The sequence below is a fragment of the Balearica regulorum genome, chromosome 1, assembly GCF_011004875.1.
Source record: "Balearica regulorum gibbericeps isolate bBalReg1 chromosome 1, bBalReg1.pri, whole genome shotgun sequence".
Classification (NCBI taxonomy): Eukaryota; Metazoa; Chordata; class Aves; order Gruiformes; family Gruidae; genus Balearica; species Balearica regulorum.
Window position 1 is genome coordinate 116,944,200 of NC_046184.1, and position 27,861 is coordinate 116,972,060.

Genomic DNA, 27,861 nt, shown 5'->3' on the forward strand with positions numbered 1-27,861 from the left:
GGGGAGGGTTTGGGGTGGGAGGCGAAGCCCGGGCAGGGCAGGCAGCGGGTGCTTGGCAGGCATGCCGAGCCAGCCTCGGTGGGGCTAAGCCTTTTGGTCACTTTTTGGAAAGGCTCCGGTACCGCTGAGCACCTGCAAGCTGCCGGTGGGTAGGAAGGGGATGGCCGAGGGGACGCCTGGCAGCGCTTGGTGCCGTCACGGTCACGGTCTCGCCACCTCCTCCCGTGCCAAAATCAGTGGGGAAGACATTTACCGGGGCGGAGAGGTCTGGGGCGGGGGGACGGCGAAGGACCCGCGGGAGGAGGAGCGCCGGCACCTGTGGCTGCCGCCCCCTCGCCACACACGCGGCCCGGGGGGAGGCTGTGCGCAGGCGCTGCCGTCCCCCCCGTCGGTGCCCGGCGCTGATCCCCGGCGCAGCAGCGGCGGCGGCTCCGCTGGTCACCGGTCGGCCCATCGGCCGGACGCGCCCGCCCCGCTGCGCTTTTGGGCAGCGGCCCTGGGGGAGGCCGGCATGGCGGAGAGCCCGGGTCGGCCCGGCTCCCCACCGCCGGAGGGGAGCGACCTTCCGCGGGAAGGAGGCGATGAGGAAGCGGCGGCGGCGGGGGAGCCGCAGCCCGGGGTGTCCCCCGAGGTGGCGGCGGGGGAGCCGCAGCCCGGGGTGTCCCCCGAGGTAGCGCCGGAGCCCCCGGATGGGTCCCCTGGCGGCGAGGAGCCGCGGTTGAGCGGGGAGGCGGCGGCTGGGCAAGAGCCGTCTGTGGCGGCGGTGCCCCCCGGGGACAGCGACGGAACGGGGAGCGGCTCCCCCGAGGGGGCGGCGGAGACCCCGGGCGGGACGGGCGCGGAGCAGCAGGCTCCGGCGGGGGCTGAGCAGCGGGACCCTGACGGGGGTGGCCCGGCGGGCGAGGGTCCGCCGGGAGGGGAGCCGGCGGCGGCGGCCGCGGGGGTAGACGCGCCCGGGGGCTCTGCGCCAGCGAGGGCAGACCCCGAGGAGGCAGCGGTGGCCCCAACGGCGACGGAGCCCCAAGAGGCAACGCCGTCGGGGATAGAGCCCGAGCAGGCAGTCCCGGCGGGGACAGAGCCTGAGGCCGCGGCCATGGCCCCAACGGGGACGGAGCACGAAGAGGCGGGGGCGGCCCCGGCGGTGACAGACCCCGAGGAGGCGGTGAGGGAGGCAGCTCCGGAGGGGACAGACCCCGAGGAGGCGGTGAGGGAGGCAGCTCCGGAGGGGACAGACCCCGAGAAGGCGGCGGCAACAGCCTCGGCAGGGACAGACCCCGAAGAGGCGGTGAGGGAGGAAGCCCCGGTGGGGATAGACCTCGAAGAGACCGAGGAGACGGCCCCGTCGGCGAGAGACCCCGAAGAGGCTGTGAGAGAGGCAGCCGCGGAGGCGACACAGCCCGAGGAGGCGGTGGCGACAGCCCCGGTGGGGACAGGCCCCGAGGATGCGGTGCGGGAGGCAGCTCCAGCGGGGACAGTCCCCGAGGAGGCGGCGGCCCCGGCGGGGAGCGAGGCGGCTGGGGAAGCGGAGGCGGAGGTGCCGGCAAGAGGGGAGGCCGACGGCGGACGCCGGTCGCCGGGCGGCCCCGACGGTGAGAACGGAGCGGAGATGCCGTGGACGGAGCGGGGAGCCGGTGCCTCGGCGGTAGCAGGAGCGGGAAGCGCGGCCCCGGGGGCAGGGGAAGGCGGCGCGGCGGCGGCGGGGCAGCCGGGCCGGCCCTCGGTCCCCGAGGGCGGCGAGTGGGACGCGGCAGGTCGGAGCCTGAACGGCGTGCGGGGCCGGGTGGAGGACGAGGAGGATGAGATGGGCTCGCCAGCCGCCCTGGAGGAGGAAGCGGAGGATGAGGAAAAGCAGGAACACGACATCTCCCTCTTCGTCAAGGTAGGGTGTGGGGGGCTGCTGGGGAAACTTGGGTTCACGATCATGAGTCCCGGGCCGCTCCTGTGATGAGTGGCATTGAAATCTGGCAGGCAAAAGTCCATCCTGGTTAAGGTGATTTGGTTGTTAACACCCAAAATAAACCTGCCTCTGGCTCCTCATCGCTTCTGCGGGCAGCGGGCGGGATGGGAGAGGGCTGAAGGCCAGCGCTGCCCGTCCCCTCGGCCCTGGGAGCTGGTGGAATCGCACAGCCCAGAGCAGCACAGACCTGACCAGTAAAGTGTTTTTCCCCATAGTTTCTCCTGCTGAGCCTTGCGCTGCATTACTTGAGGTTTCTCTAGGTTCAAATGGAAAGGCTGTGCCAGGGATCTCAGTTTCGGTGGACTCGGGGAGTCCCCTTGTGCCCTCCTCACCATGAGGCTTGGAGCCAGCAGCATCTGTTTGGAATTGCTAGCTGTGACTTGTGACATAAAGAGTTCTCAAGGGATTTTAAAATCTTTATAATACAGTAAGAAGGGCACACAGCACATCATGGGGGCTGAGGTGGAAGAAACTGAAAAATATAATTTAAAATGTGATCCTGGGATTTTCAAACATGAACTATGGTCAACATTTAGATAGTTACCCCAAAGTTTGACAAGGCTGGATTCAGAGAGTCAATGAACTGCCCAGCAGTGTAGCGTCCCTTGTAATTGTGCAGTTTGTGTTTGGGCAGGGAAGATTTACGTTAGAGGGAAATGGATAAAAAAAGAGAAAAATTGTAATGGTCTTAAAACTAATTTCTGGTATTTTATAGTAGAGACCTTTAGAGCTTCTTTCTAGCCTGTGCCTGGAATCCCATCAAAGTCAGGGGGACTCTTCATGGAAACAGCATCCGTCCACAGAGATGAAATAGCAGATGTGAAATTTCTGTGCGTAGAAACCATGCTAAGTAGTTTTTCTTCCCTCTTCTCTGACCTCTCTGGGCTAAATAAAATGTGGAGCAGGGTGGGATATTTTTCTCAGAGTAGACCTAAAACTCAGGAACTAAAACTAGGGAAACAGAAGGCGTTTGCTACCTTCTCCCCTACAAGCCATACCTCCTGTGCAAATAATGCACCTCCTGAGTTGGCTGAGGCTGCTTCTGTAGCAGCCAGAATTAACTGTGAAAGAAAAACTCATTGCCAGCCTTCTGGGTCAGAGGGGTTAGGGCTGAAGCAATATTTATACCTTGATTTATCCCACCTCAGCGCACACTCCCTTTTTTTCAAGGCTGAGCCTCCTTTGAAGTAGTATTATGTGAAAAGCTGAGGAATGCTCTGAGGCTTACAGATAGTAGTGTTGGACATGCTGGATGATGCCATACAGGAAAGATGAATGATCATGCTGACTGATGTTGGTGAGCGTGCCCCAGCTGCTCCTCAGTTTAAGCAATTCCTTAGCATGCAGGCTGGGATGGATTCTGTGCTCTAAAGGCAACTCTGTACATCAGGTTGGTGTAAGGTAGCTAGATGGTAACGCTGGAGCTGAAATCTGATTTTGTGTCAAACAGCAGGAGCTATTACTGTTGAGCCTGGCAGAGGTGATTTACAGACTTTCTGGCTCACAGATTGACAGCCCCCTTTGTAGGGACACTTTTGTAACTTTTTTTTAATTGTTGTTTTATGCTCTTATATCTATCAAGGCATGCCGGAGTGGCAGAGGCTGAAGTCATAAAGGCTACATGTGCCTTACTGCACTTGGGTGCATGCTTTATGGAAGAAGAACGTGGCCAAAATTATAGAGCAGCCTATAATAAGACCATCTGTTGCGATTCTGTAGTCCCCAAGTATTAGGATTAAGCATGTTTTTTGAAAATATTTCTGAATTGATAAAGACAGAAGAAGGAGCACTTTTATGATTGACTTAAGAATGCTGAGAAAATAATACAGCTGCTTTTCTAATGATTTCCGTGGAGGCATATTACAAACTTTGAATATTTTACCTCACCTGGAGCTAGATTTTTTTAGTTGAGGTTGGATTAGTATTTTTAGTTAGAGATTGGCATGAGTTTCTCCCATTTAATGGAAGAAAAAAAATGCCTACTGCAGAGCTCAGCATCTCTCTACCCACCAAAATGTGCCGGGACTGCAGTGGTGGGAAATGAGAAGCGCTTTGCTTTGCTGCTGTCAACAGAGTTCATGTTAATGCTGCTTTTGCCGTCACCTGGAGATGTGCTAACTATCTTTCTACCCTTCTCTTGGCAGCAGGGAAGGGGGTATAAAAGAGACTGGAAGTTCTCGGTGGTGGCTTAAGTGGATTTTACGAGCACATACACAATGCTGTGCTTAAATAGCTGCTGATGTATTTTAATGGGAGAAAGGGGAAAAGTGGATTCCAAGGTCGGACTGTGTGAACTTTGGTGTTTGGGGATTATTGAATGTTTATATCTGACCACAGCATGTGATCCACAGACATGGTGCTCCTTCTTGAGCAATTGCTAAAACTCAAGGGTTAAGTGAGAAGATGATTCATACTGAATGCAAAAGTTTGTTTCCAGCGTGAAACACTTCCCTTCACATGCATGTTTCTAATGCACATGAGACAACCTCTCTTATCCTTTATTATATCACTATTCTATGCTCTCTGTGTTTCTGAAGTGTTGACACCCACCTCTGCTTTGCAAGTGCTGCTAACGTCTTTCATCCTTCTGCTGCGTTTGTCAGCAAGCACCTTGTGTGCTTTCTCCCATGCAGCTGGGCGCTTCCTTGTAAATATATTATCCATCAGCTCCCTGACCTTTTTCAAACCTCTGTTTAAAACTCTACTCTTCTATAATGCCACCAGAAACTGGGAAGTGATTAGGCTGTTTCAAATACTGAGATTTGGCATGGGCAGGAGGTCCATGCCATGATTTGATAGCACAATGCAAATACAGAGAAATGTTAAAAGTCAGTCCCATAATAGAAGAAAACTCACAAGAAAATAATACGGTGGTGGTGACTGAATGATCCTCACAGTTTCCCTGCTAGGGAGCATTACATTAGACTTGGCCAACATTAAAGTACTTGGTAGTTTTTTAGTAATAACATTTTGAGAATAACAACGAGAAGCATCACCATCAGAAATAAACTTTTCCGATATAGTTGTATGATGAGTAGTGTTTCTTGTTTTTCCTGTGGTTGATCAAGCTTGTTCTTTTTAGAGTTGCTTTTTTTTCCTCTTCTGCTTCCTGCTGCTTTGCATTGATTCATTTAGTTTTTGCATACATGTATTTGAATATTGTGAATATTGTGTTACCTTGTGCCTCCCATGGAGAGGTGGGTGGCAAAATTCCTGCTAGCTCCACAAGGATGGGTACCAGCAATTGTGCTTTTAAGCTGATTTGGGTTGCTATGCAGCGCTATTTAGTTTGAACTCAGACACCCAATGTCAGCATCTCATGCTATCTGAGCTACTCTAGCACTTAGAAGAGTTAGCAGCATCTATGGGAGATAATGTCCTTCAGGACCAGCAGCTCGATGCTGGACAGGCTACAAAGACAGCAGACATCTGCATTTAGGCAGCTAAACTGTGCCCATAGTGAAGCTGAACTACATAAGACTCTTTGGTTATAAGCCCGAGACCATACCAAAATTGCTTTGAGGGTTTCACTAGGTGCTTACTTGATTTCAGTTTTCCCATGAAACAACGTGCTGTATATTTCCTTTAGATAGTAATGTGTTTCTGGTTTTTCAAAGTCAAATGTTTGCAAAGGTCATCCAGATAAACTTTCCGATTGGTCTTTGGTAATTCAGCTAAGCATATCTGGCACCTTGGGTAGGACGCCTTCTGGGTGTTGAATCTTGCTAGCTGATCTTCTAAGGTCAATGGTATATGTATGCTTTTTCTTCTTCTTCTTTGCCAAAAGCCCTTTTTTGTCAGAAAACATCTGTAAATGTCATAAATCTATCTTACCATTTGAATATAGCGGAACTCTCACCAAAATTATTCAGTTTATTTTAAGCAATTTAAACACTTATGTAGGACTTAAAAGTTTATTTGTAAATTAAAATAAAAACCCTGCAAGGTTACCTACCAATCCATTTTAAATTTTCTTACAGACAGAAAACTTAAATACCAGAATCACAACTGCAGATTTCATCATCCCAAAGTTTTCTAGGGACTGTGATTTATCTGTAAGTGTTGAACACAAACAGTCGGCCAAACAACCCAGCTTGAGCACAAGGCCTTCTCTGAGATTGCTCATCTTCCAAAACAACTCTTGCTTAGTTTCTGGGTTAAGTGGTATTTAATAAAAGCTGACCATGAGTCTAAGGTAACAGATTTTATCCAATGAAAAGCAATGGGCTTTATTCACTGTTGTGACATTCTTGGTCTTTAAATCAAAAAGTCATTTGTTTACATTCAGAGAATTATTTAATTCCTACAAGAGTCTAAGGTTACTTTACTGATACAGAATTTCCTTGCACCATTCCTGAGATGTGCTTAACTGACTTGATATACTTAGAGCTGTGCTGAGTTATCAAAAATGCTGATAAACAAGAAAGTAAAGGTCTTGCTGGGAGTAGAGACATAGGAATAACAGGTGCTCGCATCTGTGTCGCCAAAGACCGCAGTTAACGTATCCAACTTAAATGGCAAAGGCTGTTTCATACTAGAGCTCCTTTTCAGTGATGTGATGGATCTGCAGTTTATACATAACCTACATTTAAAGTATAAACAGACTGTTCTCAAACTGGACTTCTGGGCTTTGAATGCTGTAGGTAGGAAGTCCGTGGACAGCAGGAGCTCAGATCCCTGCAGAAGCCTCCTAGCCCGTATGTCCATTCAGTGGACTCTGCGCTGTACCTGATGCTTGACGTAAGCAAACATTTACAGTATAATCACTGAGTAGGTATTTGTGCTTAAGATCTTGATTTTTTGCTCATCGTCAGTCTGTAAATCAGTTAGGTGAGTATGGCTTATAAGGAGAATAGCTAACATCCTTTATCAAAATGAAAGTAGACAGGAATTTACTGTCCTTTTTTTAGTGTAGATTCACTGTAGGAACCCAGTATTTAGATGACCTCGGGAGGGTGAAAGTAAAGACTTGTATATGTGGAGTTACACTAGCTATATATTTATGGATTAAAAGAGGTTTTTAGGGACGATTAATTCTGGATATTTATCCAAGGAAAGGGAACTACCCAAAGCTTACCAAAGGTGAGCGCATTGGATTTGTGCGATGCTACGGAAGGACAAATTGTCATGGAATGGGCGGGGAAGCATTCGGTACGGTTTGGCAATGGTAGGAAACAGATGGCTTCTCTTTCCCTTCTTTTCCCCCATCCCTGCCAGCGCTGCTGCATTTTGCTTTCCGTCAAAACCATGCCATATTTTCCCTGAGGAACACATCTGCTCCGTTCTCCTCACTCTCTGTTTTCCTCCTTCTCCAGCTACATTTTGTGTACCTTCTTCAAAAGTAGGAGCTTGTCTCAGGTGCCACATTGCTGCCTCTATAATCCTGTCATTTTTTTACATGTTGTTTCCCTCCACCATTCTTTCTGATAATCTGTTTTACAGTTGGTTATGAGACCTGTCAGCTTTTAGAAGTGAGTAAAGACGTTTACCCCAGAACAAGGGAAAAAATCATTCAGGAGAAAGCCTCTTCCCTGGAGCAGAGCACAAGCACCGCTTAGGCTAGATCTGCTGAAACCAGAATCAAAGCGAAGCTGGTTGGGACTGAGCCTTATGGGGCTGCCCAGCACAATCAGCGTAGCTCCGCTTTTCTTGCTGCTGGTTAATTAGCTGTTTGTACGGTGATCTGGATTCTTTGGCTACATACAGCTGTACAAAAAGTACCGAATCAGCAGAGGTGCGTTTGTTCAAAGACATTTTGCGGTTCTGTTTCCAAGACTGTCGTACAAAGCAGGAAGCTGGCTCTGTTCCCATGGGTATTTGCCCTTTCTCAACTCCTTTTTTTTTTTTTTTTTCCAGCTGGAATATGGCAATTTCAGGTTCCCTAATGCAGCTTAAGAGGAACTGGCATTACAAATTCCTTTCATAACTCTTCAGGTTATTGTGCATGCTGGTTGCACCTGCAGCAGTTTTTCTGGGAGCTGAGTATGCTTCCAGCACTCTTCAATAAAACTGCGCTTGGGAGACTTTGGTTTAAAAGGCAATGATACCAATATCAATATTTTTTCTGAAAAAGCTATGCAAATTTTTTTGAATGTGCAATCTTTTTCATTTTCACGTCTCATGCTTTCTTTTACAGCTATTCTGGTTGCCACCTTTTCAGAGCTTAGACTGCTAAAAAGAAACACAGTTCCTTGGAGCTGCTGACTAAAGAATAGCTTTGAAAACTGCACCCAAACTGGGTTTGCCACTTTGCTCCTGGAGGGATGCTTAACGGAGCAGTAGGGTGCTGTTTATGCCAGTGTCAGTTCTGACAGGCCAAGTCCTGTTCCAGAAAGACACAAGCAAACAGATAGACCTAACTGATCAGAAATATGAAGTTGCATCTAATTTTTTTTTTTTTTTTTTATGATCTAGACGTACGTCTTGGAGTCAAGTTGCATCTAATTTTTTTTTTTTTTTAATGATCTAGACATACGTCTTGGAGTCATCTTTTTGTCCATGCTTTGGAAGTCCTAAAACTGCATGTAGACTAATATCATACAAGCCCTGACCATCTATTTATTCTCAGTGTAACTGCAGATCTCTGCTGTTTGCAGGCATGTTTTAGGCAAACCCACTTTTGAAATAAACGTCTGTAAAGCTACGTTCCTAGACCTTTTCCTATTTTTATTGACTCTCAGCACACTGCTTCAGTAAAGCACCTAACCATGGGTTTTACTTTAAGCATAAGCTTAAAGTCACATGCTATTTATGCCCTTCACTAAACAGGGGATGCTTTCCTGATTCAGTCCTGGGGCATGGCCTGTGCTTCTTTCTCGCTGAAATCAGCAGAAACTTCTGATGAGCTCAGCCTGCTGCCCAAAATTCAACCATACCACCTCTGCTCCTTGAGTTTTGTCTTCATTAAAAGGTTGATCTTACCTGTGATCATCCCAGAAACAGGGGCAAGGATGGAAGTTTTCCTTGTCTGCTTTGTGCCTTCAGTCCCTGGTTGTCTGAAGTGAACCTGCATTTCGTAAATCCTGTTGGAGAGCTGCAGCCTTCTTCAGAAACGTTTATGATTGCTGCACGAGGTGATTGTCATGCAGCAGGGCCTGGGAATTTTCATGTTGTCTGTCTGTTTAATTTGAGACTTGATTCATACTTGTATATAGATGAATAACAAACCAGTCTACAGGACTCATGGCATTCACAAATATAAAATGTTAGTGTGTGGTGAATGATTTTCTGGGTGAGGGGAGGAAAGGGATTTGGCCAGTTAGTTGAAAAATGTAACTATAGTCAAATTATTAATGAATTGAGGTTAAATTTTACAAATGGTCTTCATTAAATAAAAATTAAGAGCTTTTTTTGAGGGGGGAAAAAAAAAGTTAGTGTTAAAAGTCCTGTCAGTGTTAGGTCTAGATTAATTCACAAGGGGTTTAGGCACAGTTACCAAAATGGAGGAGGCATCAGAAGCTGCATCGTTAGCCCTGTACTTAGGACATGGATGTGGGATGCGGGTGATTGAGGTTGTGATGTTACCTGGAGCATCAGTGAAAGGTTAGTGTGCATCCCTCAGCCACGCCACTGCCATAGACACAGAGTTATTCCTGGTCCCTCTTTGACACCAACGACATTTGATAAATTACCTGCAAAGGGAGGCAGCATAAGAAAGATCAAATGCGAGGAGCCAGGAATATCCAGCAACCTTACAGTTAGGCAGTGTATGGCTTATTTGCTGTTATTTACTTTTGTAGCAATATGTAGATTTTAAATGGTATTCAGTAGCCTCTGGTTCCCACTGATTTTGGGATTGCTTGTGGAATAAGAGATGTGTTGCCCGCGTGCTTTGAGAAAGCGGAATGTGGCAGGCATTAAAAAGATGAAAAGGTATTGTGTCCCTTTCCTGGCATGGGTGTTACAAATCGTGACCAGTCCACTCGAGAATCTGGATTTTTATTTTATTAGCATCCCTAATAGTAAAAATAAACCATTTTATGTTGATTAAAAAAATCTGTTTATTAGATATATTTAATACTAAACCAACTTTTTTCTTCCATATCTTCTTCCATTTGAAATCAGTTCTCTCCAACATTTTGCTGCGCTGTTGGCAGGAAGAGGATTAGGCAACCTTGTGATGGCTCCTCTTCCACAAACAATTCTGCCTTTTTGGGCTTTTCACCTTGATGGGTACCAGTCAGGGTTAGCCATCACCAGGACTCTGCCTTTCAGCCTTTCTTACAGTCTTGTGCTCTTTATTGTACGGGTCCATGCAAAATCATATTTATGGCTATTTTTTAACAGTTAAATTGTTGTGAAGCAGAAGTGATAATGGAAATTATTAATATGACCACACTTTCTTAGGATGCTTATCTCAGGTGAAGTCACTTTGAATTGGCATCTGTATACTTTTTAGCGAGAGACAGGACCATCCTCTTCAGAGATAATAAAGGGAGTGAGGGAGTGAAAGGAAATATTATACATATTTTATGGAAGAGGAAGTGAAGCGTGGAGACTTACTGCCGTGCCATCACTGACTGTATTCTCTGCGTCTCCTCTAAAGAGGTCCTGCTGTTTCTTTTCGAAAGTAAGAAATTGCATGTTCCTCTGACCCTGCCCAAGGAGCGTAAGTAAATGCCATGTGAAGGTTACCTGATTATTTTCTTGCTCAGATAACAAAATGTCACGCTGTGATAAGGACCTGTATGCATTTCCATTTGCAATGTCTGATTATTTACTGATAAAACCCTGAACAAGTCGAGTCACTCCGTTCCAGTTGCTTTCAATAACACCCGCCTTGTCAGCAGTTAAAGTGTTTTAATTCCTTCATAAAAATATTTAACTTCTCAAAGCAAACAGCAGCAGTTCATGCAGCCTGCCACCGACACCGCTGCCAGAGGCGTTCCCCGGGAGGAGGGTGCCTGGGGCTGACGCGCCGGCTGGCTACGGGATGTGCCCTGTGCAGGGAGATGGGTGTTGTAAACCCTCACAGACAGGCAGAGGTGCAAAGGGGATATTTCCCATCTCGTTTTTTTCCCCTCAAATTTCAGCATATGTTTGAATATTCAAAATAGAGTAGAAATATAATTGTTCCAAAGTAAATTACAGCAGCACTGGAGTCACAAATGAACACCTTTTCCCAAGTTACTCAAATGGGATAGTTACAAAGAAGTTAAACATTTACTCAGATTTCAGAAACATTCTCATTTGTGTCTTGGAGAATCATTGACATTTACGTGGTAGTCACTTTTGAAATTTTTTTTAAAAGCTATTAACAGAACCCGAGCATTTTGTAAAAAATCAAGTTTCTTTCCATGACAGTGGCAGATGAAGCTCAAAACAGGATCCAAATATACACTAGAGAGTTAAAAATTTGGGGGTGTATGCTGCCTACAGAAACAAAGACGCTACCAACCCCCTTGGCAAAACCATCAGCTTCCTTTTTGCCAGGAGCACCATGGGGGCCGGGGGCTCCCCGGGGGTGGGGGCTGGGACCTCAGGCACGGTCCTTGTTTTGAGGAATATCCGTGTTATAGCTGTACATACCAGGGCTGATTGGTTTGCAGTAGGATCCATACAGTATATCTTTATTTAAAAACTGTCTTTTAATTAGCAATACTGTGTTTCTCATAGTTTCCTGAAGCCTGTGAATGGAAGAGAGGTGGTGGGGAGAGCAGGATGAATAGTCTTGAATTTGAATTTACACCAGTAAAGGAATAGAGTCCAGCCTCCTCTCTGTCAAGCTAATGGGTCTTTGCTGGTATTTGTGCCCAGTTTTTAACTGCTCTTTCAGGACAAGTCTTTGCCAGTTCCCACTGGAGCTGACAGGTTTCTGTATGTAATATTTTACCTGGTCATTTGAATTATTTTCTACTTGGACCAAAATATCACATATGTAAGAGTATAAAAAAACCCACAAAACCAATCTTCATCTTTCACCTTCACCTCTTGATTTAAACATCAGAATTAGAAATACCATTGGCAAATTATTTTCTCAATCACTTCACCAAGCCTTCAACAACCTGCTCCCTCAAGCTGCATAAAATAGCTTATTTATTTGGGTATTTCTTATTTATTTACTTATTTGTTTACAACACAAATCACAGACATTTTGTATGTGCGTATAGTTTTTGCATTTAGATTGAAACAGCACTGCTGTGTCTCGCAGGTTAAGTATCATATGGTGAAGTATAAAACAGGATGTGTCATTGAAATACCAGTTAATCTGTTTTTCCCAGACCTATAATGTGTTCAAGAATATAATGCTCTTTTGTTGAAGTAATTCCCTCTGAGAATTTAAAAAGGATATAAGATTTTTGTCTCCATGTAGAATGTTCAGCTGGCATCTTGCCATGTTATTAAATACGGATTAGAAATAGCATTGAGGTATTTAAACATAATTCTTGTAACAGGATAAATAGCTTATAGCATTTGGTTTGCTGCTTGTGCGCTTGTGACCTGGTAGTGTTCCCATTAACACAAACACAGACGGCACGAACTCTGTAGGCAGAAGGAAATTTGTTTTTTGAACTAGTTGGTATAAGATTAAGCCAGTGATCTGTAACTGGGCAGTGTTTCCCAGCTCTGATTTTCACCTGTGTTCAGTTAAAAGGCTCTCAGTTTTCTTAGACTACCGGTGGGTTTTTGAAAATAATCTTGACTCTTATAATTAAAGAGTGGATAAGCATTAGAGGGAGTGATCTTTTTGAGGGCTGTGTACTCTTACTAATGAGCTGGAATATTTCTGTTGTGGTTAAAGTGGACGATGGCATTCCCTTTCCTCACTTCAGGGGGAGCGGAACAGGGGCACCTCTGCACCCATTTCCCTTTGCCTCTGCTTAAAACCTTCTCTTCTGAATAAACCACCAGATTATTTTTTTACAAGCAATGGAGATTTTGTCACATCTCCCATTCAAATAAAATGGCTTCTGTTTTGGAGGAGTGGCAATGATTAGTTACATTGCATTGAAAAGTCTCAGTTGCTGTGCATGAGTAATACAGATATAATTCATTAACATCATGTACTAATAAAGCAAACAAATAGCGATGACTGAAAGTAATGCTATTTTGAGGGAGAGGTAAAACAAGTATAATTCATGCAATATGACGATTACTTGCGTAGGAGAACAATATCCCTAAATTGGACAAGATTAATTTAAGCCCTACTAAACTGTAGCTGAAGTTTTTCAGCCTTCACTAGCCACATGATAATTTTCCTGTTTAATTTTACCTTTAATTTTTCTTGCCTTGCCTCCATTCTCCTTGCTGTGCACAGTTCCTGGAAGCTTGCTTGTCACCGTAATCTAAGTAAGCCTTGTAAAATAAGAGATAAATAAGTAATAATGCATTGATAATTATGATGGGATAAAGTACTATTTGTTGAAATAATTTTCCAAGCTGTTTTAGGAAAAAAAGCAGACTGTCTTAAAGGGTTACTGTATTCATGTATTGTTGCTGGGGGGCTAGGCATCTAAAAACAGTAGACGTTTACTTTGCCTTGAAGTGTTTAGTATCTGGCCAAGAGAAGGCTGTGCATGATTGCTGCACTAAGACCTGGAGATGGAAACCTGGGGAAATGCTGAATTTTGCCCAGCCTTCTACCTGGGCTTGCTGGCCCCCATCCCATGGTGCCCGGCTGCACGAGATGCAGCATGGGCAGCGCCGTGGGCCGCTTCCCAGCTGGGCATCCCTGAGTGGCAGGAGCGTGGGACAAGGATCTGCCTCCCCAATGGTTTCGCTCTGAAACCAGGCACAGCACCATCCCAGGTGATGCTAAATATGGTAGCTAGTGCAGTGGCTTTATTTGCAGAACTGGTTTAGGTAGCCATAAGATATCTGAGGAAATAAACCTGTAATTTGCATTTTTCCTTTGTAATTTCATTTGATTTTAGGAATTTTTTTAAGATCACCTGTGGACTGCCTTTGACTGCCTTGCAGAGAGCCACAGCTGTAATTGAAAATACTTGTGACAACGTTTTACGTTTTTTACGTTACCGCTGCGTAAAATGGCAGAACTGGCTTACTTCTCTCTTTCGTAAGAGTCCATACACATATCAGTTTAATCTTTAATCCTTTTAATGTAAATAAGAGTGAATATTAGTAAAACCACAGCCTCTGTAAATGTATTACATGACGTGGCACATTTTAATTTTCACCTGCACTCTCTTGTGTTTTGTTCATTTTGCAGAATTATCATTCAAGGGTTCATTTATTTATCATCTTTGTCAGAACTGGAAGGGCAGGGTGCAGGCAGCCCCACTGCTCAGTAGAAATCCTGGGCAGACTGTGATATCAAAATCAAAAGTAAATGGATATATCATCTAAGAGGACTGAGATTGGGCCTTTTGTTTCTTATTATTTATAAAGTAACTGGACAAAGGTAAAGAGTTTATTGCCACAAAGTTGCTCCTTAATGAAGGAAAATTTCTTCCTATGCATCAAAAGCATTTAATTACTAAGTAATTAAGTTAATTTCAGCAATAATTACTTACCCAGCAGACCATGAGTAAGTAAATAATGCAGCGAAAGTTAGAATAAAGGAGGCTTTCTCTGCTCTGAAATGGCTGCTGGCATGTAGGGGAGAGAGAGAACTGAAACCAGAGGAAATTACAGCTTCAGACTTCTTTTTCTTTCTGTCATCTAGAGAGGATTAGGATTTCCAGATGTATATAACCCCTTTAAGCTGTGACCACTGCTCACTACATAAAAACAGGGCCGAGGGAAATATTCCATAAATAAACTCCGACAGACTGTTAATCCCTCAACATGAACTGAGGACCAAAAGCATTCAAAGAACCATTTCTAGCAAGGAGCCTTCCTGAACATGTGAATTATGAAATCTAAGAAAACAAAATAATCATAGTAAGTTAATGCAAATACTTCATGAAAGAAAGTATAGTATAATTTCAGAAACCTAACAGAATGAGAAAAGCCTTAATGATGAAATTGTTAGAAAATGTTATGAAATGCAAATAGGTGGCCAGTCGGGAGACATAAATCTCGCCCAAGCTTCAGATGCTAAAATGTGAGTCAGCAAGGGTTTTGTTATTTCTGCAGGTGGAAGCTCAGCCTGAACCCACATTCAGTGCCAGACGAGCCCTGCTCCAGGATGGAGCCCCTTTTTTTTTTTTTTAGTATCAGTAATAATAGCTAGATTAATAATGAGATAACCACTAATGTGCAACTGCATCATTAAAACCACAGTAGATAGGTATATCTAAATTGTCGTCCTGTTTGCAGGTAGACTCAACCTTTAGCCTACTACTTATAATCCGTGGTCACGCAATAATCAGTTTAATGGTGTTCTGTGGTCAGTTAAAGCTATGCAGGTGAAAAGTTAATTCCTTTTACTGCCTAGCACCTACATTTGTTTCATTCTCTTTCCCTTGGCATCTCTTTTTGGCCTAGCTTTGGCTAAAAGCCTTAATCTACACAGCATTTTATAAAAAAACCTTCCAAAGATCCTCTGGCATTCCCACATCCCTACTAATTGTCTACATAGAAGTCTCCTGTTTGGTTTTTAAGTTAAGAGCAGTCTTTTCATTCTGTATTTGTACAGTCCTTAATTTATAGCACCTAGATGCCACTATAAAGGTCTAAATTTCCCTGTCTCTATGAGGAAAAATACAAAGCTGGACTAAGAAATCCTCCCGTCTGAGGATCCCAGCCACACCTTTTCCATAGGTCTGTATCTGCATCAGTTTGGCAGCTGCTCTGTGCCCTGGAGCCCCACATCCTGACAGCACTTTAAGGCAGGACTCCTAAGAAATCATCTTTGTAGCCTGTTTCATGGATGGGCGCTAACATTGAATGGGTACAAACAACTGCTGGTGGGTTTCAGCAGTTGATCTGGCTCTTTGTTGGGAGGACTGGTTACCTGTGCCCCGGCAGCAGCCAGCCCAAAGCACCCAGAGCGGCCTCCTGATGTCTGCTCCAGGCGCTCAGCGACTTAGACCTGTCTGAAAGTTAACCATTCCCTATCACCAACCTTCTGGGGACTCATAATCTTCCAGGTATGCTCATCTTTGAATCAATATCCCACCCTTTGGTAGTGTTGCTTTCACAGGTGGTAGACTTTCTGCCTATCCATTGCTGCTGTTGTTCTGTTAGATGGCATTCTGGTGCCATATATGCCCATACCTTATTTTGATGATTGTCCATGATCTGGCCAGCTGGGGTCTGAGGTACTCCCTGAGCTCTCCTGGCCTCCGTTAGGCCTGAGCTACTTGGGTGTGCTCACTGTCTGAGAGGATGCTGACCAGCAGGTCGAGGGAGGTGATCCTGCCCCTCTACTCGGCTCTTGTGAGACCCCACCTGGAGTACTGCGTCCAGCTCTGGGGGCCCCAGTACAGGAGAGACATGGAGCTGTTGGAGTGAGTCCAGAGGAGGCCACGAAGCTGATCGGAGGGCTGGAGCACCTCTCCTATGAGGACAGGCTGAGAGAGTTGGTGTTGTTCAGCCTGGAGAAGAGAAGGTTCTGGGGAGATCTAATTGTGGCTGACCAGTACCTGAAGAGGCCTACAGGAAAGATGGTGAGGGACTGTTTATGAGGGAGTGTAGTGACAGGACAAGGGGCAATGGGTTTAAGCTGAAGGAGGGTCGATTTAGATTAGATGTTAGAAAGAAATTCTTTACTGTGAGGGTGGTGAGGCACTGGCACAGGTTGCCCAGAGAAGTTGTGGATGCCCATCCCTGGAAGTGTTCAAGGCCAGGTTGGATGGGGCTTTGGGCAATGTGGTCTAGTGGAGGGTGTCCCTGCCCATGGCAGGGGGGTTGGAACTAGATGATCTCTGAGGTCCCTTCCAACCCAAACCATTCTATGATTCTATGATTCTATGCTGCTGCTGCAGCCATCCTAGGTTTCATTTGGATCCTGTAGCTGCCTCAAAACTTGTGTCCCATTGTAGCTCAGACTCTGTTACCATTTACCATTGCTGTGTGGGGTGACTGGGCTGGGGAGAGTGGGTTTTTTCAGTTGCCATCCCTGGGATCCTTGCATTGCTCCTTATCTTCTGAAAGCCGCGCACTTGTACCTGGCCAGCGGATAAATACTGGCCCGTATTATCATGTGTCCATCCCTACTTGTAAGTGTACATCAAACATATGGTGTCAGCACTTAGATTTCCAATGATTTGCTCAAGCCACTTTAAATAAAATGCCATTTTGTGCTAACTGCTCTCCCGTTATTCCCCAAAAGAGGATAACCTCTGGCACCATTTACATTTTGCTGTCTGGCTGATCTTAACACATGGACTCTCTTCATTGCCAATAGCATCCTATCCTGTCTGGTGTCTGGCTGGAGCTCGCTGTCAGAGATACCATATCCATCATCTATTTTCTTTTCTAAGGAATCATTCAATTTTTTTAGAGTGTAAACTCTGTTTGGGATAGCTGCTGCTGTTTAATCCATCATTGCCCCGGAGCTTGCTACATGCATTATTTTCCCTTGGATACATTCAGTGACACGGAATACAAAAGCGTGATGCTTGCCATCGTTTTGTCCTTGGAGTGATGTCCATGCTGTGGGCAAAGAAACAACGGGCAGCAAGGGACCTCCCAGTGGAGAATAAATTCAAGTCCCTGCCAAAAGGGACTGAATCTCATCTCGAGACAAAATGTTGTTTGTTTGTTTTTTTTTCCCTCTCGTGCTGTCATATATGCACGTACATATTGATACACCAGTTAATCCTACTGGAAACCTGGTTCAAAACCTTGCTGCTGTGGTGGTTAGGAGCCCTTCTAATTGTCAGCTAGGAACATTCTTGGCCAGTTTGGACCCATTTGTTTTTGTTTCAGCATCATCCCCAACTATCAGGGAAAAAATTGTATTTGCACTGAGTAATCATGTCTTTCCTCAGTCTTTGCTCTGCAAGTCTAAACAAGAACAGATTTTCCTGTCCTCTGTTCTCAGATAGGTTCCTCATTTTCATCATCATCTGAGTAGCACTTGACTGAGTTTGATTTAATCTTTCATGAAGATGGAGGACCAGATTTTTTCAGACATCTTCAGGACCATGTACAGTGTCTTATGCTGTGGCTTGAATGTTGCCCTGCCTCTGTGGAAGTGCCAGGTTTGACTGAACCTAAGGCAACATTGCCTTTTCCCTACAGCTCCATTGGAGAGTTGAGTCAGACATACTGGGAATAATGCACTCAGGTCTTTCTTTTTTTGGCAGTTATCTCTAGCTGATAAGTAGTCTCCAAGGGTGGGATTCAGCTCACTTAAGTTAAATTAGATGCCTAAACTCAGTAGGGCTATTTAGTGCTGTACTCAGAGAAACCAGAGGGTATGTCATCCCAAGTGGGTGAGTGTGTGAGACAGGTAAGATGATGAATCCTCAAGGAGTAGCTTGCTCTATATAGATCTAACCATAGGCCTGGGTTTTTTGGCTGAGCCTATGCGAGGTGGCTTCCAGCTTCAGTGTGTAACATAACAGTTTGTACCCATTTTTATCACTTTTTGATTATCCCAGCACTCAGGATTATCAGTTTGTTGGGTATTCAGTCTGTTCCAAAAAGCACTGGTGGTGCTGCTGCAGTTCCTGCCTCCTGGGTTGCAGGCTCCATCTGCAGGTCTGGTTTTTGTCATCAGATATTTCTCCAGCATCTCTCTGATTGAAACTTGCTCTTAAGTTTTGCTGAAATGGTAGACAGGACCTCCAAGGCTTCCTCCTGGACCAATGCACATTTTCATTTTTGTGAAGGGGAGGAAGAGAAGAGGAAAGCCAACATGCCCAGTGATTTGAACCACTTCCAGCTGCCCTAGTGCTCTAGAAGACATGTGCTCTTTGGTTAATCGTATCCTGCTCTGGGCAGTGGTACGCTCTGCACTGCTGCCTCTCCCTATAGCACATGACATCCATTGACCTGCATAGAGAGGACTCCATGTTTCTGTAGCAAAACCAAGCTTTTCCCTCCGGGCTAGTAGCAGGTCACGGTCAAGCCAAGTACACCCAAATTGCGTTGTTGCTTCCTCTTCCAGATTTCCTTCCTGCAATTCTGCCTGCACCTGTCTTCATGTTTTGTGCAGCGTGCTGATCTGGGTACCTACCCTGTTTAACATGTCCTTCTCCCAAAGCGCCTTAATTTGCAGGCTGAAACATTGAGATGTAAAGTCAATTGATGCTTTGCTTTGTCATTTCTCCTCCCCTACTGAGTGCACAGGACTTACAATGAAGGTCTGCTTTATGCTGACAACAAAATTAGATCCACTTGATCCAACATAACTAGCTGCATTTCAGGTTGTCATTTAAAAGGATATTTAACAGATACAAAACTTAAAGGATTCGTCCTTCTATTTGCAATCAGTGAGCCAACTTGCTTATTGAAAAGCTACAAGCACACCTAAATGCCTTGGCTGATTGTGGCTTGAAAGAGAGGCAGGAGAAAGGCGAGAAAGTGGAAGACATCCAGGGGCCCCAGGGTCCATTTTTCAGCTGACTGTCCAGATTACTAATTTTGCATGCCCTGTAAAATCTATTGCAACCCATTGGCATGGTTTAGTTTGGATGGGTGGTCATGGGAATCCTTTCAGTCTTGCATTGAATGATCTCACCACTGAGACTGTATCCTGAATCACCCAAACACATGCTCGGGGAGGGGTGTATGGAGTGAGAACTTGTCTATGATGTAGCAGAAGACTGCAGCTGTGATAGTCTTTGCAGCCCTGACTTTGCAGCCTTCTTAGGTAGGAGGTGGTGGGTAGAGAAGGGCATCACTCCTGCTCAGGTGGAAAAGGGCCATGCTTCCTACAGGGGTGGAGTTCAACATGGACACTCTTCCGATGGAAGACTCAGCTACTCAACTACTAGAAGCTGTTTGTATCAGAAGGAGAGCACCCAGGGTTTGTCCCCAGTTGCGTTTGAGTCAGCAGGGGCAGACTTCCAGCTCCAGCAGGAAAAAGGGGCCATGCCCGTGCTCGTAGGAGAGAAAGGTAAAAGTCAAACCACCCCTTCATTCATTAGAGAAAACATTTTAGTATACTTGCTCCCTCCTTTCCCTGCCTGTTTTTATGTCTTAGCACCTTAAAAAGAGAAAGAACCTATTTTTAGCAGTATGCTTGTAGTTACTTTTACTGTTGCCTCCTTAATCTCAAAGCTTAATTAGGGTTTAGGACAAAATGTGTGTTACTGAACTTGTGTGTTCAAAGTTGTAATCCTTTAAGTATGTTTGGTGTTCTCTGAACAGACATGTTATTAATATTTTTAACTATAGAATAAGATATGTTTCTTTTTAAAACAAAAATCCTTATGACACACTTTCAATATCAAGGTGCTTATTTTGGTCTTAAAAAAGAGAGAAAGGGAAGGGGAAATTATTTTTTTTACCTGAAGGAGTGTCCAATTACTGTTTAACACAGCTTTCTCATTGAACTTCACGACTGCAGATGTAAACACACAGCAAGAGTCTACCCTGGCAAGTACCAAAAATACAATTTATGTGCAGGAATCTCAACTACCAGCCACATTTAAAATATGAATATTTCTGCTATTGGGCTGAGAAATCAAACAGCAGCTGAAAACATATGTTTTAAGTGTTGTATATTAGCAGATACGCAGAGCTACACAACTGTTTAAAAGTATTGGAATAATAAGTAGCAAAATTTTTACTTTGTCAATTAAAATGTATTTTAAATTACAGATGCTTTATCTTAAGACTTATCCTGGAAGTACAATTTCAGCATCTCAAGTACTCTCAAGAGTGCCCTTAACAAAAAGCAAGGCAACTTGCTGCGGAGGTGGCTCGGAGGCAGAACCTCTCATGATGAGATGTGCTGACATTGAAGGCTGCCACTGCTCATCACTCCAAGAGCAGAAGTCGAGATTTCCATTTCAAGCCCAGTAGGTGGCATCAAAAGAGTTCTCTAAAATTCAGCATTTGGGTGTTTGCGCCCTAGCCCTAGGCCATAAAATGAACACAGTGCTTAGATAGAGAAAATTCCAGGTGATCTGTCTCTTCCTCACAAAAAGCTTTGGTTTGAATGCGATCTGACCCAAAGGACATGCCTGTGGTGCTTCTGTGCCTAGCATATAATATCATATGTTATTAAATGCATTATAGTTACCTTCAGTGAACAAAAAAGACTTGTAACTATATTTTTATTGCATTCATAACAGAAGTAATATTTTTTCAGTGTTGTAATACTATAGGAATCTGCATGAATACTGTAGCAGGCATCAAGAATGAGGAATGATACACTTTGTATCCTCAAGGAGTAGATGCTTTTTTCTTTTTTTTTTTTTAAATTAAAACAATATATCTGTCACAGCACACTAACAGAACATGGTTATGCCTAGAAAACAGACATTTTCTGGGGTAGCTGCAGTCAAACCCATGTGCTTCTCAGAACCTATTGCCAAGGCTGAAGGAGGTCTTTGCGCTAGTGGCAGTATGGGAGTGCAGTCGTACTGCTTCCTTCTCTCTTTCTGCCTGTGATCTTAAAAAAATGCTCTTAAAAAATGGCTTTGGCACTTCATGGTAAACCAGAGGGCAGTGGGATGTCCTCTCAGGGGTGAGGAGGAGAGGGGAGGTGGTGGGAGCTCCCCTCCCCTTTCTTCTTGGCCATCGTGCAGGCAAGTTCAATGGCTGTTTGCAGTGGTGCAGGAAGCAGAGCTGTCTGCCACGGGGGGCCTTTCTTGCATTGCCACTATGTGTGCAGAGCTGGTGGTAGCTACTCTTAGCAGCTACCGCTATCAGGCTGGTACTGCAGAGCTTAGTTCAGGGCAAGAGTCAGTGCTAGGAATGCAGTGGGCTCAGTTAATCCATGCCAGTGCCGAACAAATGAGTCTGTAGAAGGAATTAAATCTTGAAAGTCGCATCCAGCCCTAAACTTGCTTCCCACAGGCAGCCCAAGCTTGTGAACTCCTTGTAGTTTCTCAGGGAGTAGTTCTGAGCTGGGTGCTGCGGTTCCTGTTCTTTGACAAGAGACCAAATGCCTTGTGAAAAAGGAGAGGGGAGTTGTTGGTGTGGTATGAGAAGGAAGAGCACACAAAAAGTCCCTGATAGCAGGGGATCAAATAAGGAAACTTGGAGGAAAGTCCCGGTTCAGCCTGAGAAAGCTAGCTCAGCACAACAGGCAGGGGCAGATCCACGATGCTGGTCCCAGCTGGACGGTTCGTTGTCTCCCAGTAGGCAGCGGTTCTGCTCTGCTTGCTGGATAAACCTGCCTTTTAGCCAGCATAAATATGGGAAAGGAGGTAACTTAGCTCCCTCGTGTTGAAGAAAGAAAATGGAATTGGAGCTCAGCTTTTGGGAAGAAAAAAAATAAGTTATGGTCCTTGTTCTTTTTACTGTAGCTTCAAAGGGATTATATAATTATATGAAAACAAATAAAGTCTTCTCTGTGCCTTCTGAACTGTTTCTTCCGTGCTTAACCTTCAAAAGGAAACAAAAAGTCCAGGAAAAACAAATTCCACTCATCACAATTCTGAAGGCACAGAACATTTGAGGTCAATAGCAGAACCTTCAAAAACCTGGTTCCCAAGACATTTGGACGGAAACGGTTACAAAACAAATTCTTACAACAGCTCCAGAGGCAGAGCAACTCCACTCCAGCTCAGGGAGAGCTCAAACTACTGGCTTAATACCGACATACGGTGTGTGACTCCTGGGTAAAGTCACCATCATTTTCCTCCTGCTATGGGTGAGGATGTGAAGGCAAGTGAACCTTTATTCAAGGCCACTCAGAAAAGCAGAGCTGCTGAATCAAGGTGGCAGCAGCAACTCCAGAAACAGAATATAGGTCTTTTAGGACCCTCTACTATCTTGTGCATAGTATCTTGCTGCCTAGTGAAATTAGCCTAAGGCATGATGGTGCTCCTCCCTGTCAGCTTAAGCGGTATTGGAAAGAAGGGTGTGGAGAGCTTTTCCCTTTCCCAGCATGTTTGAGTAAGACCCAGAACAACAACAACAACAGAGAAGACCAAAGAGAGTGTGGAACAGTGAAAAATGGACGTAAAAAGGGAGTGTAGGCTAATAATCCCATTAAGTAATGGCACATGATTACAGAGAGCTGTAATAAGTCGATACTGTCACAATATACGATCGCTGCCTAGGGCTCTGAAGTCTCTGAATGAAAGCTTCCATGCATGGCATGAAATTTTTCTCCTCTGCAGCAACGGCTGTCTTAATTGTTTGATTAATGAACTCATTAAATCCCAGTATTACTAGAAAAAGCATATTGACCTCCTGACCAATCACAATTAAAATGTAAATGCCACTTATTCAAGACACTGGTTGGCCATCTATTTAAGCAGTAAAAGAGCATAAAAACCAGCTTTGTGTTTTGGGGATTTGGCCCGCTTCACCCCCACAATCTGGACGTTAAGAGAGCGTCACAACAATTGCAGGTGGAGGCCAGCTTGCAGCATTATCTACAAGTACAGCAGCATTTGCCTGGTTATTAAGATTATGACCAGTCTGAAAACACAATGCTCCATTGAATCAACAGCAAGACTCCCGCTGACTTCACCGGAGTTAAGATTTCACCCTGCATCATCCCTAAGCACAAGAGGGAGGAAGCATAATTAAATGTGGCACGCGTACCAAGAACAGCTCAAAGTTACGCATCCCTGAGTGGTGCTATGGAGAAAAATGCAGGGAGTTTTGCTTGCAGGCTGCAATGGCCCTAACTGCGCTGTCTTCCTGGGGGTACTACTGTGGGACAGGTGGGTCTTTTCTGGTTCTCTCACTGCTGCATCGTGTCCCTGCGAGGCGAGATGTTGACACACAGTCCCACTTCTCTAAGAAGGCCATGCTTGCTTTGTTGGAAGGGGAATTATCGTACAATGATGGCATACTTCAGCTGTTGTCATGTTGCTTGATACACAGCTATAAAGCTGTTTCAGTGTCCCAGCTCATGATTTTTGAGTGGCTGGTGTCATCATGGCAGACCCTCTGTTTGGAAACCTGAGCAAACACCTTTGGCATGTGTCAGTGATGCTGTGATGTCCAGTAGGAATTGTAGCTCCCTGGATTAGATGAGCTGAGTTAGGAGAACAGAGTTGTCTCCTGTAAGCCAAAATGCAAATTGACATATCTGAAGGCATTTTAGTTAGCTGTTTTCATCCTGGTTCCCACAGTAGGCCAAAATATTCACGTTCTCAGCCTTCAATGAAGGTTATAGGAAACTGTAGCATCTTTGAGCTGCCAGATCAATCCATGTCAAGTTCTGAATCAGATTTGGTGTTCAAGGTCTTGCAGTCACTTCAGACTGCTGGTCACTGTTATGGTAGGCAAAGGTTTAATGACTGCTTGTGCTGTTGTGTGGGCTACTGTAATTTGCTTCCAGCTCTGCAGAACTGAAGGAAACCTAGAGGTATCCACCACCAGCCCTGGTGTGGCTGGTCTAGAGATTTGTCCTCCCTTTACCTCCCACCCAGAGCTCAAGACCCTGGGGACTAAATAGATTTCAGCTTCCTAAAGCTCGATGTGGTTCCCCACCTTCCCAGTTGTCCCTACCTGAATGGCTGCTGCCTCCTGCACTGTAGGACCTCAGCAGCTGAGGCTTTTGACCGAGTAACTGCTGAAGATCAGTCCAGGCATAGGAACCCTAGAAGACACGGGTTAGACGTCAGGATGTACTACACAGCCTGGATAGCATGGCCTTTTAGAATAGATTCATGTTAATAAAGTGCAGAAATGACTTCACAAGGAAACTGCTCAGATTTCCTCCTTAGCCTGTGAGACGGACCATGGCCACATCAGAAATGGGGAAACACCCTACTTCCTGTGAATTTATTTTCTTCTGTAAAAGAAAAGTGCTTTCCATAACTACTGGAGACAGCAAAGCTGGGCAAACGTCGCAGCACTTCACTAGAGACCATAGTACCTGTGTTGCACAGAACACAGCTAAGATAGCAGTATACTATTAATGTCCCTTGTAGGCAGCATGGGAAAGGAGACAGCACAGTGCATGAAGGTCAGGTGCCTTTCAGGCATCATTGGTGTGTTTAACACCATCAGAACTAGCCCATAGATGTAGTTAAAAAGTACCAGATAAACAATCAATCATCTCAGTGGTTAGAGCTGGCAGAGCATTGCTGTAATCAGCGATGCTTAATTCCCGGTTTTATTCAGTTCCTTGGTGTTCAAATGATTTTATTTTTTTTTTTCTGAAAGGTTTCTAGCAGACTGAGAGGCATGAAGGTAAAAGGCTGGTGGGTTGGCTCTTTGCTATTATGTCTATTGCAAAATAGAAAAACAGTAGTGCTGTAGTAAATTTTCCTCCCAAGCAGGTATGGGCAGTAAAAAGTTTGCACTTAGAAACAAGACAGGAGGTTGCTTCTGTACCATCTCCAGTGCTGCCAGTCCCTCACCTTCCTGGTTGCCTATGTGTCATTCCAGTTAAGGACAAATTGGGACTCAGTGCCTGCTTCGTGCCTGTGTTGGTCATGGTAACACGTCTGTCCTGACTGGGATCGCTGACTCTACCTATGGACTTTTCCCCAGAAGAGCAGGCTGGGGCTGCTGCCTCCAGCTCCCTGAAATTTACTGTCGTCAAGGCGATGTGGGACAAAATGAAGCAACAACCACATTTCCTTAGCTTCAGTAGTAAAAGTTAGAGGGAGCCAAAATTTTAGTATTTAATGGTCAGCAGAAGATGGTAACTGATCAGGAAAAGTTCACCCTGCTGTCACTCTTGGTCACATAGCTGTTCTTGACTGCAGGGCTATCTGTAAAGTTCTCTGAATGGTACATGAACCCTGCTGAGATAACTTCTTTTTTTCCTATCAAAGGCTGAATGAAAATATCAAATCAATTGTAGGAACTAGTTTTTCTGGACACTTGTTCGTTATTTCCCCAGACCATAGCGATCTGTTACTGTTGTTTCTTCACTGACTTAGCTTGATGGTTTAAATTCCTCTGTAATAAATTGTTTAAGACACCAAAGCACAGGTTGGTACTGGGTTGGGCTGCTGTCCCCTTGGGTGTCTTGCCCAAGGGGTTTCCCTGAGAGCCCACCTGGGGTCCGTAGCTGGCTGTTGGCAGCATGGCTTGTGTGAGGGCAGCGGGATGGGAAGGGCTTGTGGCAGAGAGTGAGGGGCAGCTGGAACGGAGCCGGTGGGATCCAGCCCATTGCCTGACATACCTGCCTGCCTCCTCCAGACACGGCACCTCCGAAACAACGTCCCCTGACTGCTGCTACTCCCCTCGGAGCAGCCTGGCACTGAGAGTGTGGGGTACCCACTGCTAGAACTGAGAGATCACAGTAACACCCTTCACTCCTTTTTTTCCTTGTGGGATGGGTAAAACATGACATAAGAGGCCAGATGAGGCAAAATGGTGATGTCATGTATTTAGCTCCATTTTAAGCACATGCTAGCAGCATTTGTAGTCTTGATCTTATGAGATACACAGTATTTTTCTGTCTTCCTGTTGCTGTAAACTGTACAGCACTGGAAAGCAGTGCTCTGAGTAGGAGGAAAAGTACAATAGTAGCTTTTGACCAGCTTTCGTTTTTGCCACCTACAAAACAAGGCTTTTCTAACACAGCAGTCCAGCTGTTTTAGCATTTCTAAAAGTTTTCCTCCCCTGACAGAGTTTAAGGCAATAGGCTATTCTGGTTTTCATTACCAAGAAAGTCAGCGGCTGTTGCAGTACCAGAGGCAGAAAGCAGCAGAGAGTTATCAGAGGAGAATCCTTTGGGTTGGTATGGAGAATAAGATCATTTATCAAGCTGCAGGAGGGTCCCTCCTCATGCGTCCCTCGAGCTCCCAGGCAGAAACCTGCCCGCTCCAGACCAGACGCTCGTTTCCAGACATAGAGCTCTTTGTGAAGGTGAGCACTGTACAGCGATCCAGTGGCAATGTTTGTTTATGGAGAACTTTTTACTGTATTTGAGATTCATTTGATAGTGTTGAGGAAGGTGAAAGAGCAAGCAGAACTGGTTTCATTACTGTGCAGTGTTTGGTTATAAGGTCAGCAAACCTTAATGAACTAAAATATTAACTAAGTAAATGATGTAGCTGGTTTTTTACTTCTGCACCCTTACATTTAATCTTAAGTTTTAAAGGGGGCTTTAGGAGAACCATATGAAGGGCTTAAAACTTAGAACTCTGCTGTCTTCCAACAATGTCGCATGAAGCCTAACTTAACCAATAGCAACTACACAAGACTTTGCTCATTTTAATGAAGGCTCTTAACGAAATGCAATACAAAATACATGAGCGCAACACTTCTGCAGCCACACGTATGGTGAGTTACACCTCTTGTGCTTTACAGTAATGCCTGGTGATTTGTTTAGCCAAAATCAAAAGACCATTACAGGATCACAGAGGAAGAGAGGTTATGTGACTTGGATACGGGCACGCTTAAGCCTTAAAAGTGGGAGCCCTGGATGTATAATGAGGAGGGTTTAGCCAGGGGGATGTGGCACTTCTGCTTCATTAGTCCTCAGTTCAGCAAAGTGCAAGGATGGGTGCGTTCAGCTGGAGCAAGGCTACTGCCTAACTTCCCTCCTTCTCTGGGGCCCCCACAGTTATTTAGTTTGAAATTCTTAATTATTTGATTTATTCTGTTTATTCCCTTAAGTGCTTTAGACGTTACATCTCAATTTATGCTGGTAAATCTTTCTCTGGTTGTTTCCTGTAATCATAAACTGATTTAAACTTGTTTTAATCTTAAAGTGACTTAGGTAGATTTATATTTACATAGACAAATGAGGTGGAGACTATTTCCTTTAGAAGGACTGCTGTGATTTCAATTTTGTTTTCTAACTTATGGCAATATTCATAATACATTTTAATGAAAAGCTACATCTCCAAGATGACAGGATTCCTCATCATATCTATGTGCGTGTTTGGAGATAGATATAAAGAAACTTTGCATGAAAAGATGTATTAGCAGAGATGAGTAACATGCTATACGTACTCTTAGCAGATCTGGGTTTTCTGGTTTCCTACTGCATCTGCTATCAAAATTTG

The 27,861-nt window shown here is 44.9% G+C and overlaps 1 protein-coding gene across 3 annotated transcripts in view; it reads left to right on the top strand.

The window, feature by feature from the left end:
- The first annotated feature begins 359 nt into the window (after nt 1-359).
- CLIC6 (chloride intracellular channel 6) overlaps nt 360-27,861 on the top strand; it is a 34,678-nt gene continuing 7,176 nt past the window's right edge. Inside the window, exons 1-3 of one of the 3 annotated variants that reach the window (XM_075771468.1) lie at nt 360-1,044; nt 1,075-1,141; nt 1,184-1,879. In XM_075771468.1, the coding sequence (XP_075627583.1) occupies nt 512-1,044; nt 1,075-1,141; nt 1,184-1,879 (1,296 nt within the window). In that variant the 5' untranslated portion in view covers nt 360-511. Of the gene's footprint in view, nt 1,880-27,861 lie in introns of all 3 variants that reach the window. The other 2 variants (XM_075771459.1, XM_075771450.1) reach the window with 2 other exon arrangements.